General features: G+C 44.7%; 1 protein-coding gene across 2 annotated transcripts; it reads right to left on the bottom strand.

The window, feature by feature from the left end:
- Nucleotides 1–7,726: 7,726 nt before the first annotated feature.
- ATOX1 (antioxidant 1 copper chaperone) lies at nucleotides 7,727–20,632 on the bottom strand. 2 transcript variants are annotated; one of them, XM_081181161.1, is made up of 4 exons: nucleotides 20,399–20,632; nucleotides 11,874–11,949; nucleotides 9,437–9,607; nucleotides 7,727–7,971 (listed from the first exon to the last, which is right to left on the bottom strand). In XM_081181161.1, the coding sequence occupies exons 1-3, from the start codon at nucleotides 20,615–20,617 to the stop codon at nucleotides 9,483–9,485; spliced, it is 420 nt and encodes a 139-aa protein (XP_081037287.1). In that variant the 5' UTR covers nucleotides 20,618–20,632; the 3' UTR covers nucleotides 7,727–7,971; nucleotides 9,437–9,482. The 2 variants fall into 2 exon arrangements, with proteins under 2 accessions (XP_081037287.1, XP_081037288.1); XM_081181162.1 differs by lacking the exon at nucleotides 20,399–20,632 and adding an exon at nucleotides 16,111–16,287.
- Nucleotides 20,633–25,389: the final 4,757 nt, after the last annotated feature.

Raw genomic sequence — 25,389 nt, 5'->3', positions numbered from 1 at the left:
CTTCTTTGGCAGTTGCACTGCATCATGGGCACTGTATGCTATATCAGGCTTCCTCAACCTCTTCCCTCCAGATGTTTTGAGACTACAATTCCCATCATCCCTGACCACTGGTCCTGCTAGCTAGGGATCATGGGAGTTGTAGGCCAAAAACATCAGGAGGGCTGAGGTTGAGGAAGCCTGCTTAATATCAACCAGTTGAACTCAGGGAATAAACATTCATAATTTTAAATGCAACTTGGAATGAAAAAACTTTTCTATGAGGTTACATTAAATGGTTCAGTACATGTGACATATATATATATATATATATATATATATATATATATATATATATGTATATGTATATGTGTATATATATATATATATATGCAGGTTTTGGTGTTTTCGGGTATCTTCCCGTGTAAGAGTTGGGGTGTCTAGGCGACGTTTCGACGAGGTCTCACTCGTCATCTTCAGGCTGGTGCTTTCGGCTTCTTGTTACTAGAACAGAGCAGGATCTCAGTGTTTGAGTTCCTATAAATACTGTTGAGGGGGTGTGGTGTATAGCCTCCAACGTTCTGGGCAGAGAGGAAGTTCCCAGGTTATTGTGCCTTTTCTTCTTTTGTTCATTAATTACTTGAGGGATATCTTGAGTGATTTCTTGAGTGATATTCACAGGGCACAGGGCACAAAACCACAGCTCGCCCCTATACACGAAGCCAAGCCAGAGCACAACTAAGTGCAGTACAGCCATCTTCTCAGAAAAACTCTTCTCAGAAAAACTCAGAAAAACTCTTCACAAGCTCAAGAGGTCAAGACACGAAAGCTTTAGCAACTAATCCACACCTAATGACCCTCCTAAGTGGTACTCAGAATATCACTCAAGAAATCACTCAAGATATCCCTCAAGTAATTAATGAACAAAAGAAGAAAAGGCACAATAACCTGGGAACTTCCTCTCTGCCCAGAACGTTGGAGGCTATACACCACACCCCCTCAACAGTATTTATAGGAACTCAAACACTGAGATCCTGCTCTGTTCTAGTAACAAGAAGCCGAAAGCACCAGCCTGAAGATGACGAGTGAGACCTCGTCGAAACGTCGCCTAGACACCCCAACTCTTACACGGGAAGATACCCGAAAACACCAAAACCTGCATTCCTGTACCCGTGAAAATCTACGAAAGCATATATATATATATATATATATATATATATATATATATATATGAATGATCACAAAGATATAGGTATGGGGAAAACATATAATACTTGTTGTCATAGTACTAAAACACACTCTGAAATTCCTGGATGCAGAGTTTATGAAAACACTGCAGAATTGGGTGTCGGTGATATCGCTTCTGCGATTCAACAAAAGCACAAATAGTGAGCTTAGCTTTGTTTTTAGTGGAATTCAGAGGCAAATGTAATTCTGATGAAAGAAGGGGAAACACTCAAACATGGGTGGCCATTGCCATGAAACCGCCATCAACAACTGTCCTCATAAATTTAAAAAAAAAAGCCACATTATTAATTGTGCACAGACAGTGAGATGCAGTGGCGTAGCGTGGGGGGTGCAGGGGGGCCCGGCCTTGCCCCGGGTGCTGACAACCCACGCTACGCCACTGGTAAGATGAACAATCAGGGGCAAAGGAAGAGCTGGCTTCCTCACCTTTTCTGATATCTTCTCTTCCATCATCTTTTGTTCCAATCTGTATCGGCAAGGATATACCTTTAATCAGTGCTCTTTTTCTAGAAAAAGAGTTACCACGAACACCTCCCTCATTCTCTTAGAATGGCAATGGCGCCCACCTGAGAGTGCCGGAAATTAGGTCTGGTGAGTTCCAGCTGAAAAAAACCCTGCCTTTAATTAATATATGTTGCCAGTCTTGAATATTGTAGCTTCCTGATGGCTAAAGAGCAGATACCTTAAGGCTGAAATACTGAAGGAAAAAGACGGGGGCGGGGGGGGGGGAACAAACGCCACAAAATGAACTCATAATATTGCAGCACAAGACAGTGACACCACACACCAAGGGCCTGAGGCGAAAGATTCTGGTTATTAGAGAGCTGGAAGAGGAAGAGGCTAACTAAAACCTGTCACACTAAGAAAGAATCAGGAAAATTACATATGCGGTAAAGACAGGCTTTCTGAACCCATTAAGAGATAATGGCAGAGGAAAAGAGAACTGTGGGTCCTATACTAATGATACGTTATTGTTCTGAGAGGACAGTTCTGGAGCAGAGTGGGAGCTATAAGCCCTGTAAAGGAGGACAGATTCCCCACTCTAAGCATTCACTGCCTGCTTATAGAGTATGCCGAGATTCTAGTTTAGTTCATTAAGCAATGAAATCTGAAGAAACTTTTCTTATTATTCTTATTTTGGTGGTGGGGAGGCAGAGGGATTAGACCACCCTGATCTTTTCTTCAGTTGATGGGGAAAATGCTTGGAATCGGAGAGGAGTAACTACCAGGCTGACTACCTATTTATTTAAGGATGTTTATATATGGTTTATCGAAGCCTCTAAGTGGTTTACGTGAAACACACAGTAAAATCACAAATAAAATCTGGTAAATGCACTGGAAAGTACAAAATAACACTTGCTTTGGCACCTCATCTAACCTCCCTGCAAACAAATTGGAACGAATGCCCGGTAAATAGCCAACATTGTCTAACATTGTCCCTGCAAACAAATCAAGACTCAGTGCTCAATAAACAGCACCTCATGTCCCATTTAATGCAGGGAGAAGTGAGAGCCAAAATAATAATAATAAATAAATAGGGCAAGGGCTGTATGAAGTCCACAGGTGTCCAGCTGCCAAAACCATTATCATCTTAGAATCATAGAATTGTGGAGTTGGAAGGGACTCTGAGGATCATCTAGTCCAGGCATCCCCAAACTTGACCCTCCAGCTGTTTTGGGGCTACAACTCCCATCATCATTAGCTAACAGGACCAGTGGTCAGGCATGATGGGAATTGTAGTCCCAAAACATCTGGAGGGCCAAGTTTGGGGATGCCTGATCTAGTCCAACCCCCTGCAAGGCAGGAATATGTAGCTACCCCATACGGAGATCAAAATTGCAACCTTGGCATTATCAGCACTCTAACCAGCTGAGCTCCCTTGCCCTGCAACTGCGATCCTGAACATATTCCAAGTAAGTGTTTAGCAGCAGGCTGCAAGAACTACTTTAAATGTTGGCCAGGATGCTAATCGCTCAAAATTGGAAAAGCACAAATCTTCCAACGGTGAGGGATTGGCAATTAAAACTATACGACTTTATCGAATTGGCAAGATTGACACAAAGAATTAGAAATCATAAAAATACAAAGCTAAAAGAGGATTGGAACAAATTTATGGTTTATTTTGAAGGTAATTTTAAAAACTTACCAAATACAGCAGGTCTGTTTTAAAACTTCCGATGTGCAAATTAAAAATAATATACCAGCGGTAAAAATGAAACTATTGAAAGTATATACCCGAAATCAGTAGGGAAGGAAGTCGTTGTTTTTATGTTATCTGTTGTAGTTTTTTGTCTCTTTTTTACCTTATTTGATTTTTTTTTCTCACTTTTTCTTTTTTTTCTTTTTTTTCTTTTTAGTATGAATGTATTTGTTTTTTCTTGTTGTGTGTATAAAAGGAATTCAATAAAAAGAATTTTTTTTAAAAAAGAACTACTTTAAATGTTGCTACTCCACCACCAGCAAACAAAGTTAAGCCCTTTTGTTTGTGTGTTTTGATTTCATTCTCCTTCCTTGGAAGAGCCACACTCTAATTTTAGCTATGAAGGGCTTTAAACTAAATACCCAGTGTTTCCATACATTTACGGTTAGCCAGAAACTAAAAGGAAAAGCTGTTGAATAGGTAAACAAGAGTCAACTAGCTGTTAACTCAAATGATCCAGTGGAGAAACTGAGCGCATGAAACCCAGAAAGTTTCAAAAGATTGATTCTTCGGCAGCATTAATGGACATGATTCTGTCACACACCTCAAATGCTCTTAGTAAGGCTTAAACAAATAATAAGAATGCTTTAATGCTGGAGTGTGTGTGTGCGAAGGGGGAGAGATATGGCCATAATCCAGGGTAGAATTATGGACACTTGGGCTGCAGTCCTATACATACTTAGCCAGGAGAGTAAGTTTAATTGAATTCACTAGGAGTACACATATACAGAATTATGCTGTTAAGTCCCATTGCCTGCTTCAAGGAGGCAGCAGCAACACCATTCCGTCAGAAGTCCTCCTTGGATTTGGAAAATCTAAGTACAGTGGTACCTTGGTTCTCAAACTTAATCCGTTCCAAAAGTCCGTTCCCAAACCAAAGCGTTCCCAAACCAAGGCATGCTTTCCCATAGAAAGCAATGCAAAATGGATCTATCCATTCCAGACTTTTAAAAACAACCCCTAAAGCAGCAATATAACATGAATTTTACTATCTAACGAGACCACTGATCCATAAAAGGAAAGCAATAAACAATGTACTACAGTCACGCAATCAATCAGTAGCTGAACTGGGTTTCACACAGACACACACACACAGCCACGAAAACGCAAAATAAATAGCAAAAACAGACAGACCTCAGCGTAACACTATAAATGGAAGTGTGGCACACAAAACAGAAGTGTGGCACTCAAATCAGAAGCGTAACACTCAAAAGAGCACATTCAGCTTCCAAAAAAAGTTCACAAACCAGAACACTTACTTCCGGGTTTGCAGTGTTTGGGTTCCAAGTTGTTTGACAACCAAGGCATTTGAGAACCAAGGTACCACTGTAATAACTGACCAGTTGCCAGTCTCCCCTTCTTGGGCAAGGTTCTTGAGCAGATAGTCACAGACCTGATCTAGGAAACTGATTTTCCAGATCCATTTCAATTGGAGTTTAGGCCCAGTTTTGGCATAGAAACTGCTTTGGTCACCCTGTATGTGACAAAATGTGTCCTTGTTAATTCTCCTCGACCTCTCAGCGGCTTTCGATACCATCAACCATGGCATCCTTCTGGAGCGGCCGTCTAAGCTAGGGATGGATGGCCCTGCTTTGGGGTGGTCCAACTTGGATGGCCGTTTCCAGAGGATAATGCTTGAGGAGCCCTGTGGAGCCTTCAATGTTGAGTTCCTCAGGGCTCAGTTTTATCCTCCTTGCTGTTTAACATCTACATGAAACTGCTGAGTGGCATCATCCAGAGTTTGAGAGTACGTTGCCAGCAATATGCTGATGGCACACAGCTCTACTTCTCATTTACACTTGCAGGTGTGGCAGTGAACGTGCTGGACTGGTGTCTTGCCTTGGTAATGGACTAGATGAGAACCAACAAACTGAAGCTCAATCCAGATAAAACTGAGGCGCTGTTAGTGGGTGGTCCGCTAAACTGGATGGATGGGAGGTGGTCTGCTCTTGATGGGGTTACACTCCCTCTGAAGGGGCACGTATGTAGCTTGGGGGTACTCCTGGATCCTTGGCTGTCACGTGGCTCAGGTGGCCTCAGTGGCATAGAATACCTTCCATCAGCTTGGGCTGGTGGCCCAGCTGCGCCCCTATATGGACAAGGATAACCTAGCGCCTGTCATCTGTGCTCTGGTGACCTCTAGGTTAGATTACTGCTTTGTATGATACATGGGGCTGCCTCTGAAGATGGTTCAGAAACTTCAGCTGGTGCAGAATTGGGAGGCCAGGTTCTGTCCTGGGCAAGATGGATTGAGTATATAATGCCAATCCTAGCTGAACTGCCAACTAGTTTCTGGGCCCAATTCCAAGTGCTGGTTTTGCCCTACTAAGCCTTAACTAAGACTGCAATACGTCAAGGACTGCCTGTCCCCATATGAACCTCCCGGACCCTGCAATCATCATGCGAGGTTGCTCTTCCTGTGCCTCCTTTGCTAGAGGGTGGCAGCATGAAAACAGGCCTTTTCTGTGATGACACCCTGCTCTCCCGAGGGAGGCTCACCTAGTGCCTTCATTACATATCTTTAGGCATCAAGCAAAAACATTCCTCTTCTCTCAGGCCTTTGGCTAATTAGAGAATCTATGGCCTTTTAAACAGGGGAGAGTACTGTTCTCATTTGTTACTATATGTATTTTTTTTGTTTTCATATTGTAAACTGCCCTGTGATCCTCCATTGAAGGGCGACATCAAAATAGGTAGATGATAGGTAAGTGTGCCAAAGGTTGTCTTGGAAGATGGAGTGTGTATATGTGTGTTTTAAAGGACAAGGAAACCTCATCCACAATTTCTATTGTGATTAAGTGGGGCGGGGTAGGGGGGAGATGAAATCAACAAGCCACTCCCCAGCTGTTAGGTTTGTTTTGGTTGCATTTCTCAGATTCACATTTCAGATTCATTTTACAGACTCTCATGGCATTGCGACAATTGTTATTGACATTTAGGACTGAGAAAAAGAGGAGGAAATTGCATGAACTGATAGCTGGGAAAGTGTGGGGGAAGAGAAGAGAGACCCATCTCTGTAGCTAGCACATCTCTCCTTATTCAAGACCTCTGTTTGGCAGTGTATACTGTTGTGATGGAAAATGTTAGATATAGTTTCCAAACAACAACCTACTCCTGAGACCTATGAGGGAAATTAGCTTAGCGTCTCCAGAGATGTGCTAGCTGTGGGATATATTAACACAACTATTATCGCTTATTTGCTCACAGCACCTTCTCTTGGATTTTTCCTCAGATGCTCTATCTTCTGCCACTGATTCCCCAATAAAATGGTGCAGGCAGCGTGAGAACATTTCCCCACTCCTCAACCAAAAAAAATAAAAATAAAAAGGCCGTCTCTATTCTTGTCTTAATATTAAACTGAAGTGACCACAGCCATTTCTGGCTCGTTTCTTCTCAATAGCAGCAGAAAGAAGTGCAGATGCTCTTCTGGAAGTACAGTGGTACCTCAGGTTACATACGCTTCAGGTTACATATGCTTCAGGTTACAGACTCCGCTAACCCAGAAATAGTACCTCGGGTTAAGAACTTTGCTTCAGGATGAGAACAGAAATCGTGCTCTGGCGGCACGGCAGCAGCAGGAGGCCCCATTAGCTAAAGTGGTCTTCAGGTTAAGAACAGTTTCAGGTTAAGAACGTACCTCAGGAACAAATTAAGTACTTAACCCGAGGTACCAGTGTACAAGGACTAAGACACACTACATTTGCTTCCTACCTTCCTTCAAGGAGCACAAGGCAATACAAATGAGGTTCTCCCATTTCTATTGGCCCACTATCTTGGGCAGGTAGGTTAGGCTGAAGAGGCAGTAACTTGTTTAAGGTCACTCGTCAAATGTATCCAAGTGCACATAAGACAAGAGATTTCACCTCCCTGACATGTCTGACACTTGATCCACTATGGCACCCAATTGCTATGTTGCCATTGGAGAATTTTAGTCAAATGAGAATATGTTTGGAACCTAGTGACCTAATACCGAGCGACACCATTGGTCCATCAAGCTCAGGATTGCCCCCATGATTGGCAGTGGGTCTCCAAGATTTCAGGTGGGATACTCCCAGCCCTAACTGGAGATGCCAGGGAATAAACCTGGGACCTTCTGCATGCAAAGCAGATGCTCTAGCACTGAGCTACACTCCTTGGCACCCAATGATGTATCTTAGCAATGCTCAGTTCATCTCTTTAGAATATTATCTCATTGGTGGACTGAAATAAATCAGCTCACGATTGGTACTCATTTTTAAAAGTCAGCTCCTGCCCCACCAAAAAGAAAACAGGGCTTAAAGATATATACTAAGAGCCACGGTGTTTACTTGAATATAGCAGATCCAAGTTTTATTACAAAGCCAAAGAGAAGAAACACTACAGCTGTAGGACAATACGTGGGACATCTGCAGTCAAAATTTCTCATAGTCCTTCCCCCGCCAAAGGCCTTCTTCTTCTTCTTCCCACCCTTCCCCTCTTCTCCAACATCTGGCAGGGCAACTGTGGTCAAAGGAAGATTGACAGAAGTGTAAACAGCCGCCTTCGGACTGAAGCCATGTTAAGCGTTGCTGCAAAATAAAGGAAGGGGGGAGAGAGTTAGGCAAGGGCAGCATCTGCTGGTGGGACCTAGAAGGAACATCCATTTTAAACAAAGGCTGCTTTGGGGGGCCCTCATCCGGTTACTGCAGGCTACTACAACTGCTGCTCCCCCTGGTGTGTAGAAGCAGGCAGAAATCTTTTCTTGCGGCCTATAATGTGCTTGATGTTCTGCTCCTGCTACCCATCGCTGCAGTTCCTGGCAGACAAAAGCTGGTGGGAAGGAAGGAAAGTCCTTGGTGTGCTGGCATCCACAAGCAGTTTGGATGTATATGGATTGGTGGGTTACCTACCTACCTACCTGACTTGTGTGTTTACAATTCCTTCCGTACCTTGTCAGAAGTCCCCTATTCCCCTCACAAAACTACAATTCCCAGAGTTTCCTGTGAAGAGGGATTGATTGTTAAACCACTCCGGCAATAGTAGCTCTGTGAGGGGACTAGGGGTCTCCTAATAACTCTCGGCACCCTTAACAAACTACAGCTCCCTGAATTCTTTTTCTGAACACCAAGTGACTGTTTGAAGTGGCATCATGGTCCTTTAAAGGTATGGTGCGGATGTGGCACTAGCATGCCTGCATTCTAGTGCGCAGCCAATGCCTACTAAAAACTCAGAACTTGGGGTGGTATGAGGACAGAACAGAATCTTCAGTAGTAAAAGCAGATAGGCAAATAATATTTTACAGATATATTTCTCTCCACCCTGGTTCTCATGATGAGCAGCAGCTGTGTTGTGCAAAACAGATTATGCATCAAATAATTCAGTTTTGCTGTGTACAGAATCATTATTGTGGCACAGGATTTTGATTTTTTTTAGTGCGCACACAGTCACAGATGATTTACGCACAATCTGCTGGATTTGAGTCCTAGCTTGTATACAGCACCTGCTCCTCTACTTCAAAAGAAGAGGCCGGCTTCAATGGACATAAAATATCAGGGCTTGCAGAGGAAGTTTTTATATATGGCACAGGATCTATCTCCTCCTCTGATATTATATATAAAAGAGAACACGCGGCATGAAGTCATCCAGTTAAGAGTTTCCTTTTTTTTTTGCAAGTGAATTTTTATTGTTTTCCTTACATATTCTTTTCCAACAAATTGTAATAGCACCATACATTTCCTTTGACTCTGCCAAGTCACGACCCCCCTCCCTCCCCACAACTGGTATATTTATCCTCTTTCCATCACACATATCATTCTCAAGTTACTACTATTATACATTGGAGGTATTATGTCAATCCTGCTAGTGCAGTTAAGAGTTTCCTTGCCCTCACTTCAGTCCAGTCTATGAAGTCACTGGAGGTGGGAAACTCTTAGCAAGATTTCTGTCACATCATACATTTTGTTTCTTATACAATGTGGGGGTTGCTGTTTTCAGCACACTTCTCATCTTTAGCATTCTGCCCTGAGTGGCTTAAGAGTATTCCTAGCAACTGACCTTTCCTGAAGGACAGTAGCCCCAGCAGCCAAGCCTTCCTGTGTGGCTACTTGTCTCCAAGGTAGGAGGCATCTTTCCCAGTTTTCTTCAGGGTGTTCAGTAAGATGTCAACACTGTGCTCTGACTCTATATTCACCTTCTTGTTGGGCAGGTCAATTTCAAACTGAACACCTGAAAAGAAAGGACACAGCGTACAGAAGCAGCATTGGAAATTTGAAGTCTCCTGCCTGCAATTTATCCCCCCCCCCCTTCTTGAATGAGTGGCAATGTCAAATGGATAGTCTATATTAACTTGCAATACATCCATCAGTTGAGGTGGGGCTGTATTTTATCTTATGCTTATTTGTTTACAGATTTGAAATCTTCACTATGAGAAAGCTATAGTAAGATGGAGTACAGGGATAAAATCATCAAAAGAGGCATGAAAACATCTCAAGCATTGAAAAATGAGTAAAAGATGGTTTAGTTTGATGGTAGAGCGCAAGGTTTCCCAAACTTGAGCCTCCAGCTGTTGTTGGACTACAACTCCCATCACCCCTGACCACTGGTCCCGGCAACTAGGGTTGATGGGAATTGTAGTCCACCAACTGCTGGATAATCAAGTTTGGGAAACTCTGGTAGAGCATTCAGGCAAAAAGGTCTCAGCTTCAATCCCCAGGATCTCCAGGGAGGGCTGGGAAAGACCTCTGTCAGAAATCCTGGAGAGCAACTGCTGGTCAGCTTAAGAAAATACTGAGAGATTGACCAATGGTCTGACTCTGTATAAAAGGAGTTTCCCATATTCCTCTCCAGGTAGCAGATGATGTGATGTGAAAAAGCCCTGCCTAAGACCCTGAAGAGCCATTGCCAGTCAATACTGAGCGAGATGGACCAAGGGCTTCTCTGTATTGGGCTTTTGTAGCGAGACAGATGTTTCCTTTAGAATTTCACCCTTACTTCTCCTTCCATTAGACTATCTTCCCTTAGGAAGGGCCATATGCTCTGAATCCAAGATGGCTGGGAGCTGGATTCCCCCTGGCTGCAACATCAGTTGTCTGCAGCTGAAAGGCGTTCTCGTGAAAGAAGAACACCTTGCACATGCTAGCTTTCTATACCAAGGGAACTTTTTATAAGGAGGTACATTATCAAGGCTGGTGGTTTCCTACGGGGAAGTAACATCGGGGTAGAAACTGCATGGAACCACACATGGGGACTTCAGGCACACACCACATGTTACATATACACAAAAAGGCACCATGCGGCTTCTCAGTATATGCTGACAGAATGAAATGCAGAAGACTGTGAGGCACATGAGGTTCATTTCTGTCCCAACGTGGAAGAAATTTATGTGTAGCAAATCCTTTGTGTGGGGGCAATCTTCAATGTCTTGCAACAGTTATGCTGACACCAATGGAGGACAGGAGATTAGACACTTGCTAAGGTGGTAAAGACAGCAGCAGATTCAGCTCTCCTACTGCAGAGCAGAAGCAACCAGAGTTATGCGTCAATGATTTAAATGAGTAAGCCTTTGATCTTGTAAACAGAATAAAATTGACTGGACAACTGTCTAGAAGAGTAAATTACGCAGTCTTAAGGGACACGGGATGAAAGTTAAACATTCCAGCAACAATCAATATTTAGTTACTGACTAACTACCTCTACAGTGGAACCTCAGGTTATGTACTGTCCTCCTTACGAACGCTTTGGGTAATGAGCTCTGCTAACCCAGAAGTAGGTCTCCTGGTAGCGAACTTTGCCCTGGGATGCGAGCGGAAGTCGCGTGCCAGTGGTACGGCAGCAGCAGGAGGCCCCATTAGCGAAAGCGCGCCTCAGGTTAAGCACGGTTTCGGGTTAAGAACGGACCTCCGGAACGAATTAAGTTCATAACTGGAGGTACCACTGTATTAGGAGCAAAGTAGCAAGCCCTCTAGAAGTTGCTTGCTACTTCAGCTAGGGCAAAGAATGAAGCAAATGCTGCACATCATTTAAGTGGCTCATTTAATCTTTTTAAAACCCTGCAATGAAAATACGATATGCAAAGATGAATGCACTATGAGTTGGAACATTTTCTAGCAAGCTGCACTGACAACTGCAAACCAAGTTAGAAGGCCCTGGCTCTGGTTGAGACTAATCTAACTTCCTTAGGGCCCGGGACCTCCAGGGTGTTGCTATTTATGGACCTTAAGGTCCTCCGTGGGGCATACCGAGAGGCGGTCCCATAGGTACGAGGGTCCTAGGCCGTGAAGGGCTTTAAAGGTCAAAACCAGCACCTTAAATCTGACCCTGTACTCCACCGGGAGCCAGTACAGTTGGAAAAGCACTGGGTGAATATGCTCCCATGGCAGGGACTCCATGAGGAGCCTCAAACAATGCAAGCAGGAATACTTTAAGCGTAATGATAAGTGCAGGAAGAAGCCTTGAGTGTTCAGAGTCTTGTGGTCTGCCAGGTATCACTCACCTCCCAGCTTGTTGAGAACACGGGTGACGGCATTAGAGCACCCTTCACAGGTCATGTCTACAAAGAATTCATGTTTCTGAAATTGCAAGGAGAAAGAATGGAGAGGCCATTGAAATATCTCTCGCTGAGCAACTGCGCAATGATGTTATAACACTAGTTTATTAAACAATAATAAAAACTAATATCAAAGCTTGACCTTAACTGCTTGGGTTTGGATACCTTGTTAAAATGTTGAAATTTATGCAATAAATAAATAAATTTCAGGTTGATGTCAACTGGAGCACCCATAAACCTGTGCTCCATAGTCTTTGAGCGTATGCACATGAACATAACTTGCTGAGACTTTGTTTATATGTTGCGATCAAGTTGTAGATGCATTTTCTTTAAGAATACATTGTCAGCCAAAATGATTTTCTCCTTCCCTTCTGTCAGGGTGAATTAATTTAAATCAAGGCAATTTAAATCACCAAGGTGGGTGGGGGAAGGCTGATTTAGGAAATTCTATTGGTACTTCATGCATTTCCTAAACAATTAGCTAATTAACACTACATCTAGTGTCCAGTTCTGGGCACCACAATTCAAGAAGGACACTGACAAACTGGAACGTGTCCAGAGGAGGGCAACCAAAATGGTCAAAGGCCTGGAAACGATGCCTTATGAGGAACGGCTAAGGGAGCTGGGCATGTTCAGCCTGGAGAAGAGGAGGTTAAGGGGTGATATGATAGCCATGTTCAAATATATAAAAGGATGTCACATAGAGGAGGGAGAAAGGTTGTTTTCTGCTGCTCCAGAGAAGCGGACACGGAGCAATGGAGCCAAACTACAAGAAAGAAGATTCCACCTAAACATTAGGAAGAACTTCCTGACAGTAAGAGCTGTTCGACAGTGGAATTTGCTGCCAAGGAGTGTGGTGGAGTCTCCTACTTTGGAGGTCTTTAAGCAGAGGCTTGACAACCATATGTCAGGAGTGCTCTGATGGTGTTTCCTGCTTGGCAGGGGGTTGGACTCGATGGCCCTTGTGGTCTCTTCCAACTCTATGATTCTATGATTCTATGATTCTACATGAAACATTTACACTACTATTTTATAGTATTGCTGCTTTCTGAATATTATTTACTGGAACAGTAGGAGATAGTTATTGCCTTTGAGTCCTACTCATGGGGTGGGTATCTGAATAGCCAATGCAAGCAACAAGGTACTAGATTAAATAGGCATTTGTCTGATCCAACAGGACTCTTTCTTGGGTGGTGGTGTCTTTTTTCACTTTTGCTTTCTTTCCTGCCTTGCCCCACACCAGAAACAGAAAGTATTTCCACACAAGAACAGAAAGTAGCTAAAATCCGTTACAATCAAAAACACACTTGACCTGTAATGTCTATTTAAAGACAACAAAGGACCCATTCTCCCCACCCTGCAAAAAAAGCAAACAGCTTCTTTTCATAAGACGAAAAGGAAATGTCCTTATTGATAGAAAACAAATACTACAGAGCAAATTGCAGAGCTAACACAGTTACAAGAGATAATTCGGGTTGATGCAGTTGATGATCAGCCAGGATGGCATTTTCTGGGTCTGGAATGAAGTTCAGAGATGACTAGATACTTCATTGGTCCTGGAATCAAGGCCATAATAACATTTATTATGCCATATTAATGTTTGGCCTCAAAATATTTATTTTTCCTGTTTTTCTGCTAATGCAGAAGAACAGCTTTTAACTATTTGCTTTATAGAGGGCCGTTCCTTCAGTCTAAAAACATTTGTGTGTTTAATTTGTACTTCAATTTTAACTAGACTATCTTTTTTAAAGATACATTTACAACACTGAGTTATAAAATAGCCATTTTATAGTAAACAACAACAACACCCCTCAGTAGACAGTTTAACAGTCCTTTTTATCTTCATAGTATGAAGTATGTACCCAACCCAGGATGTTTAAAAGTTGTGGCAGAACTTGCATCCTTCGTAAACAGCACAGCCCTGAGAGAATTGTATGTCCCTGTGGCTTATTGTGTAATATTCCTGGAGTCTACTGGGGGAGGGCAGGGAGAAGAGTGAGGAGAAAAAAGAGCCAGATCTTGCATTACTAACCAGTTTTTCCTAGCACCTCTAAAAACACAATTCATAAAGATGAAACTGGAGAGAGGCCTGAAATCCAAGCCACATAATCTGTTCTATATCAGGGATGGGCCAAACAGAACTGGATGACATAAGATGGACAAACCCCTAGAATCTTTCCATGGATTCAAGTCACTTCCATCTTTGCTAGAAGCTGAAAGGTTTATTCAAATGAGACACTTTCACTAAAGTAAGGTAAAGGGACCCCTGACCATTAGGTCCAGTCGTGACCGACTCTAGGGTTGCGGCGCTCATCTCGCTTTATTAGCCGAGGGAGCCAGCGTACAGCTTCTGGGTCATGTGGCCAGCATGACTAAGCCGCTTCTGGCGAACCAGAGCAGCACACGGAAACACCGTTTACCTTCCCGTCAGAACGGTACCTATTTATCTACTTGCACTTTGAGGTGCTTTCGAACTGCTAGGTTGGCAGGAGCTGGGACCGAGCAACGGGAGTTCACCCCGTCGCAGGGATTCGAACCGCCAACCTTCTGATCGGCAAGTCCTAGGCTTTGTGGGAGACCTTAATACAACTAGTTCTTTAATGCATCACTTGAAGATCACAAAATGTTCTTGAAGGGATCCTCATGCTCCGTTTAAAATGTATTCTTGCCCTTGTATGTGAGGGGCACTGTGTGCAGGATCCTATACCAATATCAGGCCTTGCTCAAGGAAGGAGGCACTCACAACCAAGCAATACACAGATTAGCAGTCCTGTTGTAACATCAGCTCCTAGGGATCAATTCCCAAAGTGATCCTGTGAGGGTGGAATACAACACTAGGATTGGCTTCTGGTTTTTCATAACTGCAGTCTGAGAGGCAATGGGTTGCTGCCATCAGAGGTTACCCATTGGGATTGCAATGAAGAAAAACAACAGGGGGTGGTGATCAAGGCCTCAGGCTTAGGGTTTATATTGTAATTATTTAAATTTCTATACCACCCTTCCTCCAAAGCACAGATATTACTCAAGAGACAACCAGACTGCTGGTGGGAATTGTGGTCTAAAACTTCTGGATGGTGACAGGTTGGTTAAGGCTGGTCTTATCACTGATATGTGTAAGAAGCTTTGAGAGACTTTCCCCCCACTTAATAGAGGGATAAAAACACTTTAAACCTTCACACACCCCCTCAGGTGAAGCAAAACATACAGCTTTGGCTCCCATTTCTTCATTATTGGGAACCTCTTAATTTGCTTCCCCCTAACTTGATTTAAAACACACAGCTCATTATCAGTGTGATCTACCTGGCTTGGCAAACGGTGGCAGCAAACCCTCCTTATGGAAGACTTAAAAATGGATCAAGAGAGGCGGGCCACACAGCAGCAGCGAGCAGAAGCAGTTTAAGAACCACTATAATGTGTGTGACAAAACCACGTTGCAAATCTGGTGCCAACACCACTTCACAGTATGGGTGTAAGCCAGGATTTATTTTTTGGGGGGTGGGGAGCAGGCCTTATGTTAAGGGGTGGGGTGTAGAACCAAGTTACAGTATCTGCAACACAACTGATCAGTTAGTTCAGTATTTTTATTTACAGTATTTACTTGATTGGGGGGGGGCAGCTGCCCCCTCCCACACCATCCTGACTATGCCCATACCTCACAGTACCCTAAAAACTGCTTGGAGGTTGTTTTTTTCCTGCGATCAAGCGTTTTATAAATACTAGCAAACTAATAATAATAATAATAATAATAATAATAATAATAATAATAGTAATAATAATAATAATAATAATAATAATAATAGTAATAATAATAATAATGATAATGATAATCCCTTTACAACCAGCCTTTAAGTGACATGACCAAGGCCGCCAAGGGAAGCCTGTGCCAAGCCGCAGATCCGGTACCGCCCCGATCCCAGCGCAGAGCACCCCGTGCCTTGAGCAGCACCCTTCCACATCGTCGCCCCGTTTTGCGGGAGGGGCGCCTCCCGAGTCGCAACGGGGCCGAGGGCAGGCGTCTTTCAAACTGGGCACGATCGTTAGGAATCCCCGGAAGGCGAGTCCATCTCCTCCTTTTCCCGGCAGTAGAAACGACAACGGCAGATGGATGTGGGGAAAGGCTGATGCTGCGTCCGGAAAGGGCAACGGCGCGACTGCCCAGCCTAGCGAAGGAATCACCACCCACCGGCATGGCTGCTGCCGCGGCGGCTGCTCCTCCTCTTCTTCCTCCGAAGCCTTCCTGGCTGCTGCTCAGCAGAACGACGCGGCTCCTTCCGCAGCCTCCGCGAAATGAAAGGCCACCAAACCAGCTCGCGCCCCTCCCACTGGCCGGCCACCCCTCCTGCGCTAAGCCTTCTCCGGCAGAGTCGGCGTCGGGAAGGCGGGGACGCGCGCGCTCTTTGCACTTTGAAGGAGGCGGCCGCTAGGAGGAGAAATTCCACGCGTCTGTAGCATCTTAGAATTGTAAGAGGGGGAAAGGGACCACGAAGGGTCGTCTAGTCCAATCCCCTGCAAGGCAGGAGGAATCTTTGGCCCAGCGTGGGCAGGAACCCACGACTCTGAGATTAAAAGCCTCCTAAAGCAGATTATTCCTGGGTATAGTAATCAGTGCTTTTTTCTAAGAAAATGTTTAGGGACACTCTAATTTTCCTAGAGTGTTTTAGGGACACTCTAATTTTCTAATTTTTAAACCTATCCATTCTGAAGGAAATCAGCCCTGACTGCTCAATGGAAGGATAGCTCGTGAAGCTGAGGCTCCAGTACTTTGGCCACCTCATGAGAAGAGAAGACTCCCTGGAAAAGACCCTGATGTTGGGAAAGATGGAGGGCACAAGGAGAAGGGGACGACAGAGGACAAGATGGTTGGACAGTGTTCTCGAAGCTACGAACATGAGTTTGGCCAAACTGCGGGAGGCAGTGGAAGACAGGAGTGCCTGGCGTGCTCTGGTCCATGGGGTCACGAAGAGTTGGACACGACTAAACAACAACAATTTTCCTACTCATATTGAAATACTGCCCCTCAAAGAGGCCAAACTTAGATTCACAAAATGTTTAAGGGTATGTGTACCCTTACGTCTCCCCAGAAAAAGTACTAGTAGTAGTAATAATAATAATAATAATAATAATAATAATAATAATAATAATAATTTATTTATACCCCACCCATCTGGCTGGGTTTTCCCAGCCACTCTGGGTGGCTCCCAGCAGAATATTAAAAACACGATAAAACATCAAGCATTAAAAACCTCCCTAAACAGGGCTGCCTTCAGATGTCTTCTAAAAGTCAGATAGTTGTTTATTCCTTTGACATCTGATGGGAGGGCTTTGCACAGGGCGGGCGCCACTACCGAGAAGGCCCTCAGCCTGGTTGCCTGTAACGTCCCTTCTCACAGTGAGGGAACCACCAGAAGGCCCTCAGAGCTGGACCTCAGTGTCCAGGCTGAATGATGGGGGTGGAGAGGCTCCTTCAGGTATACAGAATTAACCTGCACCTGCATGGACAGCTGTGAGTTCAAAATGACTCCCAGGCTGCACACCTGGTCCTTCAGGGGCACAGTTTCCCCAGTCTGGCCTTCCTTGTTGATTTAATTTTTTTCCACTTTGCTGGGTTGTGATACGCCCATGCACAGTTTGCAAAACTGATTAAATAAATGTTTTTTGGTACCGCAAGCCTTTATTCTTTAGAGGGAGAGATGCTACTACCAATGCCACAGTGTTTAAGGACAGGTATCTGGTGCCATCTGCTGGAGCTTTAATACTTGCCACATCTTCTCCTGTGATCATTCCTGGAAAAAGTATACATCTCACAAATTCCTATTTTTTTATTTTTAAAAATGATATCTGGTCATGGTGACTAATGCTGATTAATGAATGTTGATTATATATTGATATTTCTTGACATTCCAAAAAATTTTTAGCTTGGGGTTGATGACAACTTTATAAGCCCATCAAGGGGTAAATGAACTCAAAGATTGGGAAACTTTGAACTAGATGATAGCAAAAGGCCCCCTCCAATTCTAGGACTCTGTGAGCAAGTTTGTTTAGACTCCATGGGATTGATTTTGGAACAAACTTGTCCAGGATCATGCTCTACAAAAGTGAAACTTTTTCAGTCATTACAGTGGTACCTCTAGATGCGAACGGGATCTGTTCCAGAGCCCCGTTCACTTCCTGAAGCGAACGCAACCCACGTCTGCGCGTTCGCGGGTCGTGATTCGCTGCTCCTGCGCATGCACATGACATCATTTTGAGCGTCTGTGCATGCATGAGCGGCAAAACCCGGAAGTAATGCACTCCGGTACTTCTGGGTCGCCATGGAGCGTAACCTGAAAACGCTCAACCTGAAGCACATTTAACCCAAGGTATGACTGTACAGTGGTACCTCGGGTTACATGCGCTTCAGGTTACATATGCTTCAGGTTACAGACTCTGCTAACCCAGAAATAGTGCTTCAGGTTAAGAACTTTGCTTCAGGATGAGAACAGAAATTGTGCTCTGGTGGCGCGGCAACAGCAGGAGGCCCCATTAGCTAAAGTGGTGCTTCAGGTTAAGAACGGACCTCTGGAACGAATTAAGTACTTAACCCGAGGTACCACTGTAATATCCTTCCCAGGAAAAGCTTTACCTCCTGACTTTGTAAGTTGCAAGCTCTTATTTGAGGTAGATAGGAGCAAGACAAATGAAAAACTATCAACTTTACTGACAGAAGACTCTGTTTGTTAAGGTTACCACATTTTTTTCTGGCCCAACCCTCATGTCCTTAACAGCTGTGTGACAAGCAGATCCTCAAAAAGTGGTTTACTCCATCATTGTATCTGTATGCCAGGGAAAATTGCAATTGTTGAATTCTGCCATTCACACAGCTGTCAAAGGCACATGCCAACAACAACAACAACAACAATTTACTGTATTTATATCCCGCCCATCTGGCTGGGTTTCCCCAGCCACTCTGGGCGGCTTCCAACAAAACACTAAAATACAATAACCTATTAAACATTAAAAGCTTCCCTAAACAGGGCTGCCTTCAGATGTCTTCTAAAAGTTTGGTAGTTATTTTTCTCTTTGACATCTGGTGGGAGGGCATTCCACAGAGCGGGTGCCACTATCAAGAAGGCCCTCTGCCTGGCTTCCTGTAAGTTGGCTTCTCGCAGCGAGGGAACCGCCAGAAGGCCCTCGGCTCTGGACCTCAGTGTCCGGGCAGAACAATGGAGGTGGAGACGCTCCTTCAGATATACTCGACCGAGGCCGTTTAAGGCTTTAAAGGTCAGCACCAACACTTTGGACTGTGCTCGGAAACGTACTGGGAGCCAGTGTAGGTCTTTCAAGACCAGTGTTATATGGTCTCGGTGGCCACTCCCAGTCCCCAGTCTAGCTGCCACATTCTGGATTAGTTGTAGTTTCCGGGTCACCTTCAAAGGTAGCCCCACATAGAGCACATTGCAGTAGTCCAAACGAGAGATAACTAGAGCATGCACCACTCTGGCAACACAGTCTGCGGGCAGGTAGGGTCTCAGCCTGCGTATCAGATGGAGCTGATAAACAGCTGCGCTGGACACAGAATTGACCTGTGCCTCCATGGACAGCTGTGAGTCCAGAATGACTCCCAGGCTGCACACCTGGTCATTCAGGGACTCCCAGTGGCTGCATGTAGATGTTAAAAAGCATGGGGGAGGGGACAGAACCCCACAAGTGAGAGCCCCGGGGTCTGAACACTCATCCCCCCTACTTTCTGAACACGGCCCAGGAGGAAGGAGCGGAACCACTGTCTAACAGTGCCCCCAGCTCCCAGACCCTAGACGGTCCAGAAGGATGTTATGGTTGATGGTGTCTAAAGCCGCTGAGAGATCCAGCAGAACTAGGAAACAGCTCTCACCTTTGTCCCTAGCCTGCCAGAGATCATCGACCAGTGCGACCAAGGCAGTTTCAGTCCCGTGATGAGGCCTGAATCCCGACTGGAAGGGATCCAAATGGTCCGCTTCTTCCAGGCGTGCCTGGAGTTGTTCAGCAACCACTGGCTCAATCACCTTGCCCAAGAATGGAAGATTTGAGACTGGGTGATAGTTGGCCATAATGGCAGCATCTAAAGATGGTTTTTAAAGAAGCAGTTTGATAACCGCCTCTTTCAGCAGGTCTGGAAAGGCTCCCGCACAGAGAGAAGCATTCACCACCCCGCCCAGCCCTTCCCGGCTAGCTTTTATAAGCCAGGATGGGCAAGGATCAAGGAGACAGGTGATTGGTTTCATTAGAGATTGAAATATTGGTTATTATGCTTTATAATGTAACATTGCATTTTGTAATGTATCCTTATTTTCTTTTGCCTGATATGCCAATGGTTTGAAAGTGAACTGAAATTTTTGTCCTTCCTTATTTTTTGACTATTCTTATATTGTTTGGTTATGTTTCCTGCATAATATTTATTTTTGGGGGTGTTACATTTCAAAATTATGCTAAGGAAAAACAGACTTCATAGTTACTGTAATTAATGGTGTACTAGGAGTGATATCATTGAAGTCAGTTGCATTGCTCTTGTGGACGACTGGCTCCAAGCCTCTGTGTAAAAGGACATTTTTTCTCCTTGTGGGCACTGCCTGCCTCCTCCCAATCTTTCTCCCTCCACAGTAACCAAGGCAACTCTGTTTTGCCCTGTCCCAAAGGTGCTTCTTTAATATGTTAATGACTGACCATTGTTTCATAATGGCTTGCACTCAGCTAGCCCGGCCAGGTTAGTTTGCATAGGTTAACCCCAGGAATTCCCATGTTTGGCACAGTTCAGGAGAGCTGCTGCAGCCTGTATTTTCCCTTCAATGTCCTAAATACAGTATTATCTAAATTCTACCATTTTACTAATATTTAACATTCACTAACTCTAGATCTGTAAGAGGGTGATGGTAGAAACTTGGGGAATTAACATGTTGGGTGTGTAAGTTTTCTTCCTGGGAAGATAGCCATCTACGGGAAGGAAATTTCTGATCTTAAACCATCATTGCCTTGCAGCACATCTTTGAGAGAAGTAAAGGCTAAGGAGTAAACCCGACACAAATCCAGAGTGCAGTCCCTAAGATGGTTGGATGGCATCTTACATGCCTCCTTCTGGCAACTCCTGCAGCCAGGCTGGTGCCAAATGTATTGCTCTGCTTTCCTTTGGTCCACATCAGTGAGGCCAAGAGGGGGTTCTTGATGTTTGGGCAGCCCAGCCCCTCCATACACACCACCCAAGCTTGTGCCCTAGGAAGGTCACTTCAGTGTGCTAGCACAGCGGTTTGACCTCATCCCCAAAGGCTCACTCCATTGTCTCTAGAGACAGATGCCAACATTCATATATATTAGTTTGCATGTTTGAGCTGCTCTACTGTTCTCTATTTTATTTATTTTTGGTAGAATTGAAACTTTTAAAAAACAAAGTGCACATGCACCTATCTGGTCCCATACACAGTTGGTATTCAGTTGGTATAATAGATTCAACAAATTAGAAGGCATGGACAAACACAAAAGGAAAAGCTACTAGTATGAATAGTGTTATGTACTGAGTTGAATAGGATCCAAACTGCAGCAGTCTGATTGGTCCTAGAACAATAGGATTCAGAATGCAGCAGTCTGATTGGTCCTAGAACAATGCAGCAGTATGATTGGTTGGCAGGAACCACCAAATCCTGCTCCAGATAGAAGTGAATCCACAACCTGATTGGCTTACAGTAGAATTCCGGAATTAGCCAATCATGTGCAGCCCATTGTGTAAATAATGTATATAAAGCAGATACTGTGAGGGGAGTTTCATTCATTCCTCCTCACCACTATGAGCTGAATAAAGAGCATGAAATCACTTTGTGACTCTGAGTATATTTCAAATAGGAAATACCAAAGTTGTTCCTCATACACAAAATAACCTGTTGGTGTGTGCTACTCCAGTCGAAGTAGCAGTTGAAGGGGGGGGGAGAGAGGGGATTTATAGCTAAATAATGCTCAGATGTGGACAAGTCCTATATATGTACTGTTGTAACCCTTTGTTTGTCCTGAATCTCTCACCCTTCACAGGATGGCTCCAGGTGGTAAAAATTTTATGAAAGAGAAAAGTTCTCCCTATCCACATTCTTTCTGCCATGGACAGTTATATAAACTTCTGTTATGCCCCCCACATAAATTCTCCCCCCCCCCCACGCTAAGAACCTCAACATTGTAACCTGTAACCTCTTACAGGAGATGGCTGAGCCCCCTGATAGTTTTAGCTCTCATTTTCTTTATCCTTTCCAGCTCCCCAACATCCTTTTTTGAGATTACGCAACCAGAAGAGAACACAATACAGGCAGACACATACAACAAAAAATATCAATTTTTTTCCTTGCTTCTCTGTCTTCTAAATGGTAGTTCCAGACTCCCTATGAGTCTCTCATTTTGCATGAGAGACATTGCTGACTCTAGTGTATAGGCTTGCCACCATCTTCGCTCAGAGAAACTGTGACTTCCTCAGAAATCTCTGTCATGCTTTCCCCCGGCAAAAGTGCCAGGAACAGTTTCGTGTGTGCATCCCCCCATCCCAGTAAAACAGCTCTCCATGAAAGGGAGGCACCTCTTCTATTTAACCTGGAACCACTGTATTAGCAGATCTTTTCAGAGGGCCTTGAGATCGGATTCTCACCTGGCCTGAAATGCATTGTTATATTAGTGAGCCCCACAGTTTTCCTGCTGTAACACTTTCCCTTAGAAGGAAAATCATTTTCATCTGCAGGGCAGATATAATGAACAGGCAGGGATCAGTATTTTCTTTCTCTGCTAGCCTTTGCTAGCTCAGCTAATTCATAAAGCCATCCAGATCTCTTCCTCCCTCTCCCAGTTTAGCTGCACTACCGCTAAACAGAGGTGTAGGAAGATACTGTTTCCCAGAAATTATGGATGACTAGTTCAAGAGCAGGGAATGTGTTGTGTGCGTCACCATGGCTGTTGTTTCAGGCTGGGTGCAATAAGTTTCTTCCTGGAAGACTAGCTGGGTGTGGGAGTTGGCTTATTGAAAAAGAATCTCTCTTGTTTGGTCATTTATTTCATATCAGTTCTACAAAAGCTTTGCCTAAGCCGCTGATTTATGAGTTGGCAGCTTGCACAGTGGTTCCACTTTCCTAAATAGCTAGGCAGAAGGGAGGACTAAAAGCTGAGGATGTCAAAATGCCAGTTTAGTGACTGCAGTACTCTTGACACAGGGAGAAGGCGTCTTTAGAGAGCTACTCTAGGAAAAGAGAAAGTACAGTGGTACCTCGGGTTACATACGCTTCAGGTTACAGACTCCGCTAACCCAGAAATATTACCTCGGGTTAAGAACTTTGCTTCAGGATAAGAACAGAAATTGTGCTCCGGTGGCGCAGCAGCAGCAGGAGGCCCCATTAGCTAAAGTGGTGCTTCAGGTTAAGAACAGTTTCAGGTTAAGAACGGACCTCCGGAATGAATTAAGTACTTAACCCGAGGTACCACTGTACTGTAAAAGGGCTTCAATATTTCCATCCTATTTAAATGAAAATAGTAATAATAATAATAATAATAATATAATAATTTATTATTTATTATTTATACCCCACCCATCTGCCTGGGCTTCCCCAGCCACTCTGGGCGGCTTCCAAAAGAATATTAAAATACTGTGATACATCAAACATTAAAAGCTTCCCTAAACAGGGCTGCCTTCAGATGTCTTTTAAAAGTCTGGTACAGTGGTGCCTTGCAAGATGAAAAGAATCCGTTCTGTGATTCTCTTCGTCTAGCAGTTTTTTCGTCTTACGAAGCAAGCCCATTGAAGGATTAGCGGATTAGCGCTATTAGCGCTATTAGCGGCTTTTAGCGGCTTATCTGCTGATCAGATAAGTGGCTTAGCGGCTTAGAAAAAGGGGGGGAGGGAAAAAACCAGCAGGAACTCGCAAGACATTGTCGTCTTGCGAAGCAAGCCCATAGGAAATTCGTTTTGCGAAGCACCTCCAAAACGGAAAACTCTTTCGTCTAGCGAGTTTTCCGTCTTGCGAGGCATTCGTCTTGCAGGGCACCACTGTAGTTGTTGTTCTCTTTGACATCTGGTGGGAGGGCGTTCCACAGGGAGGGCGCCACTACCGAGAAGGGCCTCTGCCTGGTTCCCTGTAACTTGGCTTCTCGCAGTGAGGGAACTGCCAGAAGGCCCTCGGTGCTGGACCTCAGTGTCCGGGTAGAACGATGGGGGTGGAGACGCTCCTTCAGGTATACTGGACCGAGGCCGTTTAGGGCTTTAAAGGTCAGCACCAACACTTTGAATTGTGCTCGGAAACGTACTGGGAGCCAATGTAGGTCTTTCAAGACCGGTGTTATATGGTCTTGGCGGCCGCTCCCAGTCACCAGTTTGGTTGCTGCGTTGTGGATTAGTTGTAGTTTCCGGGTCACCTTCAAAGTCATTGAAGAGCGCATTGCAGTAGTCCAAGCGGGAGATAACCAGAGCATGCACCATTCTGGTGAGGCAGTCTGCAGGCAGTTAGGGTCTCAGCCTGCGTACCAGATGGAGCTGGTACACAGCTGCCCTGGACACGGATTTAACCTGTGCCTCCATGGACAGCTGTGAATCCAAAATGACTCCCAGGCTGCGCACCTGGTCCTTCAGGGGCACAGTTACCCCATTCAGGACCAGGGAATCCTCCACATCTGCCCACCTCCTGTCCCCCCAAAACAGTACTTCTGTCTTGTCAGGATTCAATCTCAATCTGTTAGCCGCCATCCATCCTCCAACTGTCTCCAGACACTCACACAGGACCGTCACCGCCTTCACTGGTTCTGATTTGAAAGAGAGGTAGAGCTGGGTATCATCCGCATACTGATGAACACCCAGCCCAAATCCCCTGATGATCTCTCCCAGCGGCTGCATGTAGATGTTGAAAAGCATGGGGGAAAGGACAGAACCCTGAGGCACCCCCACAAGTGAGAACCCAGGGGTCTGAACACTCATCCCCCCCCACCACTTTCGGAACACAGCCCAGGAGGAAGGAGCGGAACCACTGTATGACAGTGCCCCCAGCTCCTAGCCCCTCAAGACGTTCCTGAAGGATGTTATGGTTGATTGTATCAAACGCTGCTGAGAGATCCAGCAGAACTAGGAAACAGCTCTCACCTTTGTCCCTAGCCCGCCAGAGATCATCAACCAAGGCAGTTTCAGTCCCGTGATGAGGCCTGAATCCCGACTGGAAGGGATCCAAATGGTCCGCTTCTTCCAGGCGTGCCTGGAGTTGTTCAGCAACCACTCGCTCAATCACCTTGCCCAAGAATGGAAGATTTGAGACTGGGCGATAGTTGGCCATCGTGGCCGCATCTAAAGATGTTTTTTAAAGAAGAAGTTTAATAACCGCCTCTTTCAGCGGGTCTGGGAAGGCTCCCTTATGGAGGGAAGCATTCACCACCCCACGAAGCCCATCGCCCAGCCCTTCCCGGCTAGCTTTTATAAGCCAGGATGGGCAAGGATCAAGGAGACAGGTGG

This window comes from Podarcis bocagei (assembly GCF_964188305.1).
Source record: "Podarcis bocagei genome assembly, chromosome: 2".
Classification (NCBI taxonomy): domain Eukaryota; kingdom Metazoa; phylum Chordata; class Lepidosauria; order Squamata; family Lacertidae; genus Podarcis; species Podarcis bocagei.
Note: the sequence above shows the minus strand (reverse complement) of the source record. Positions and strands in the feature narration are given on the sequence as shown.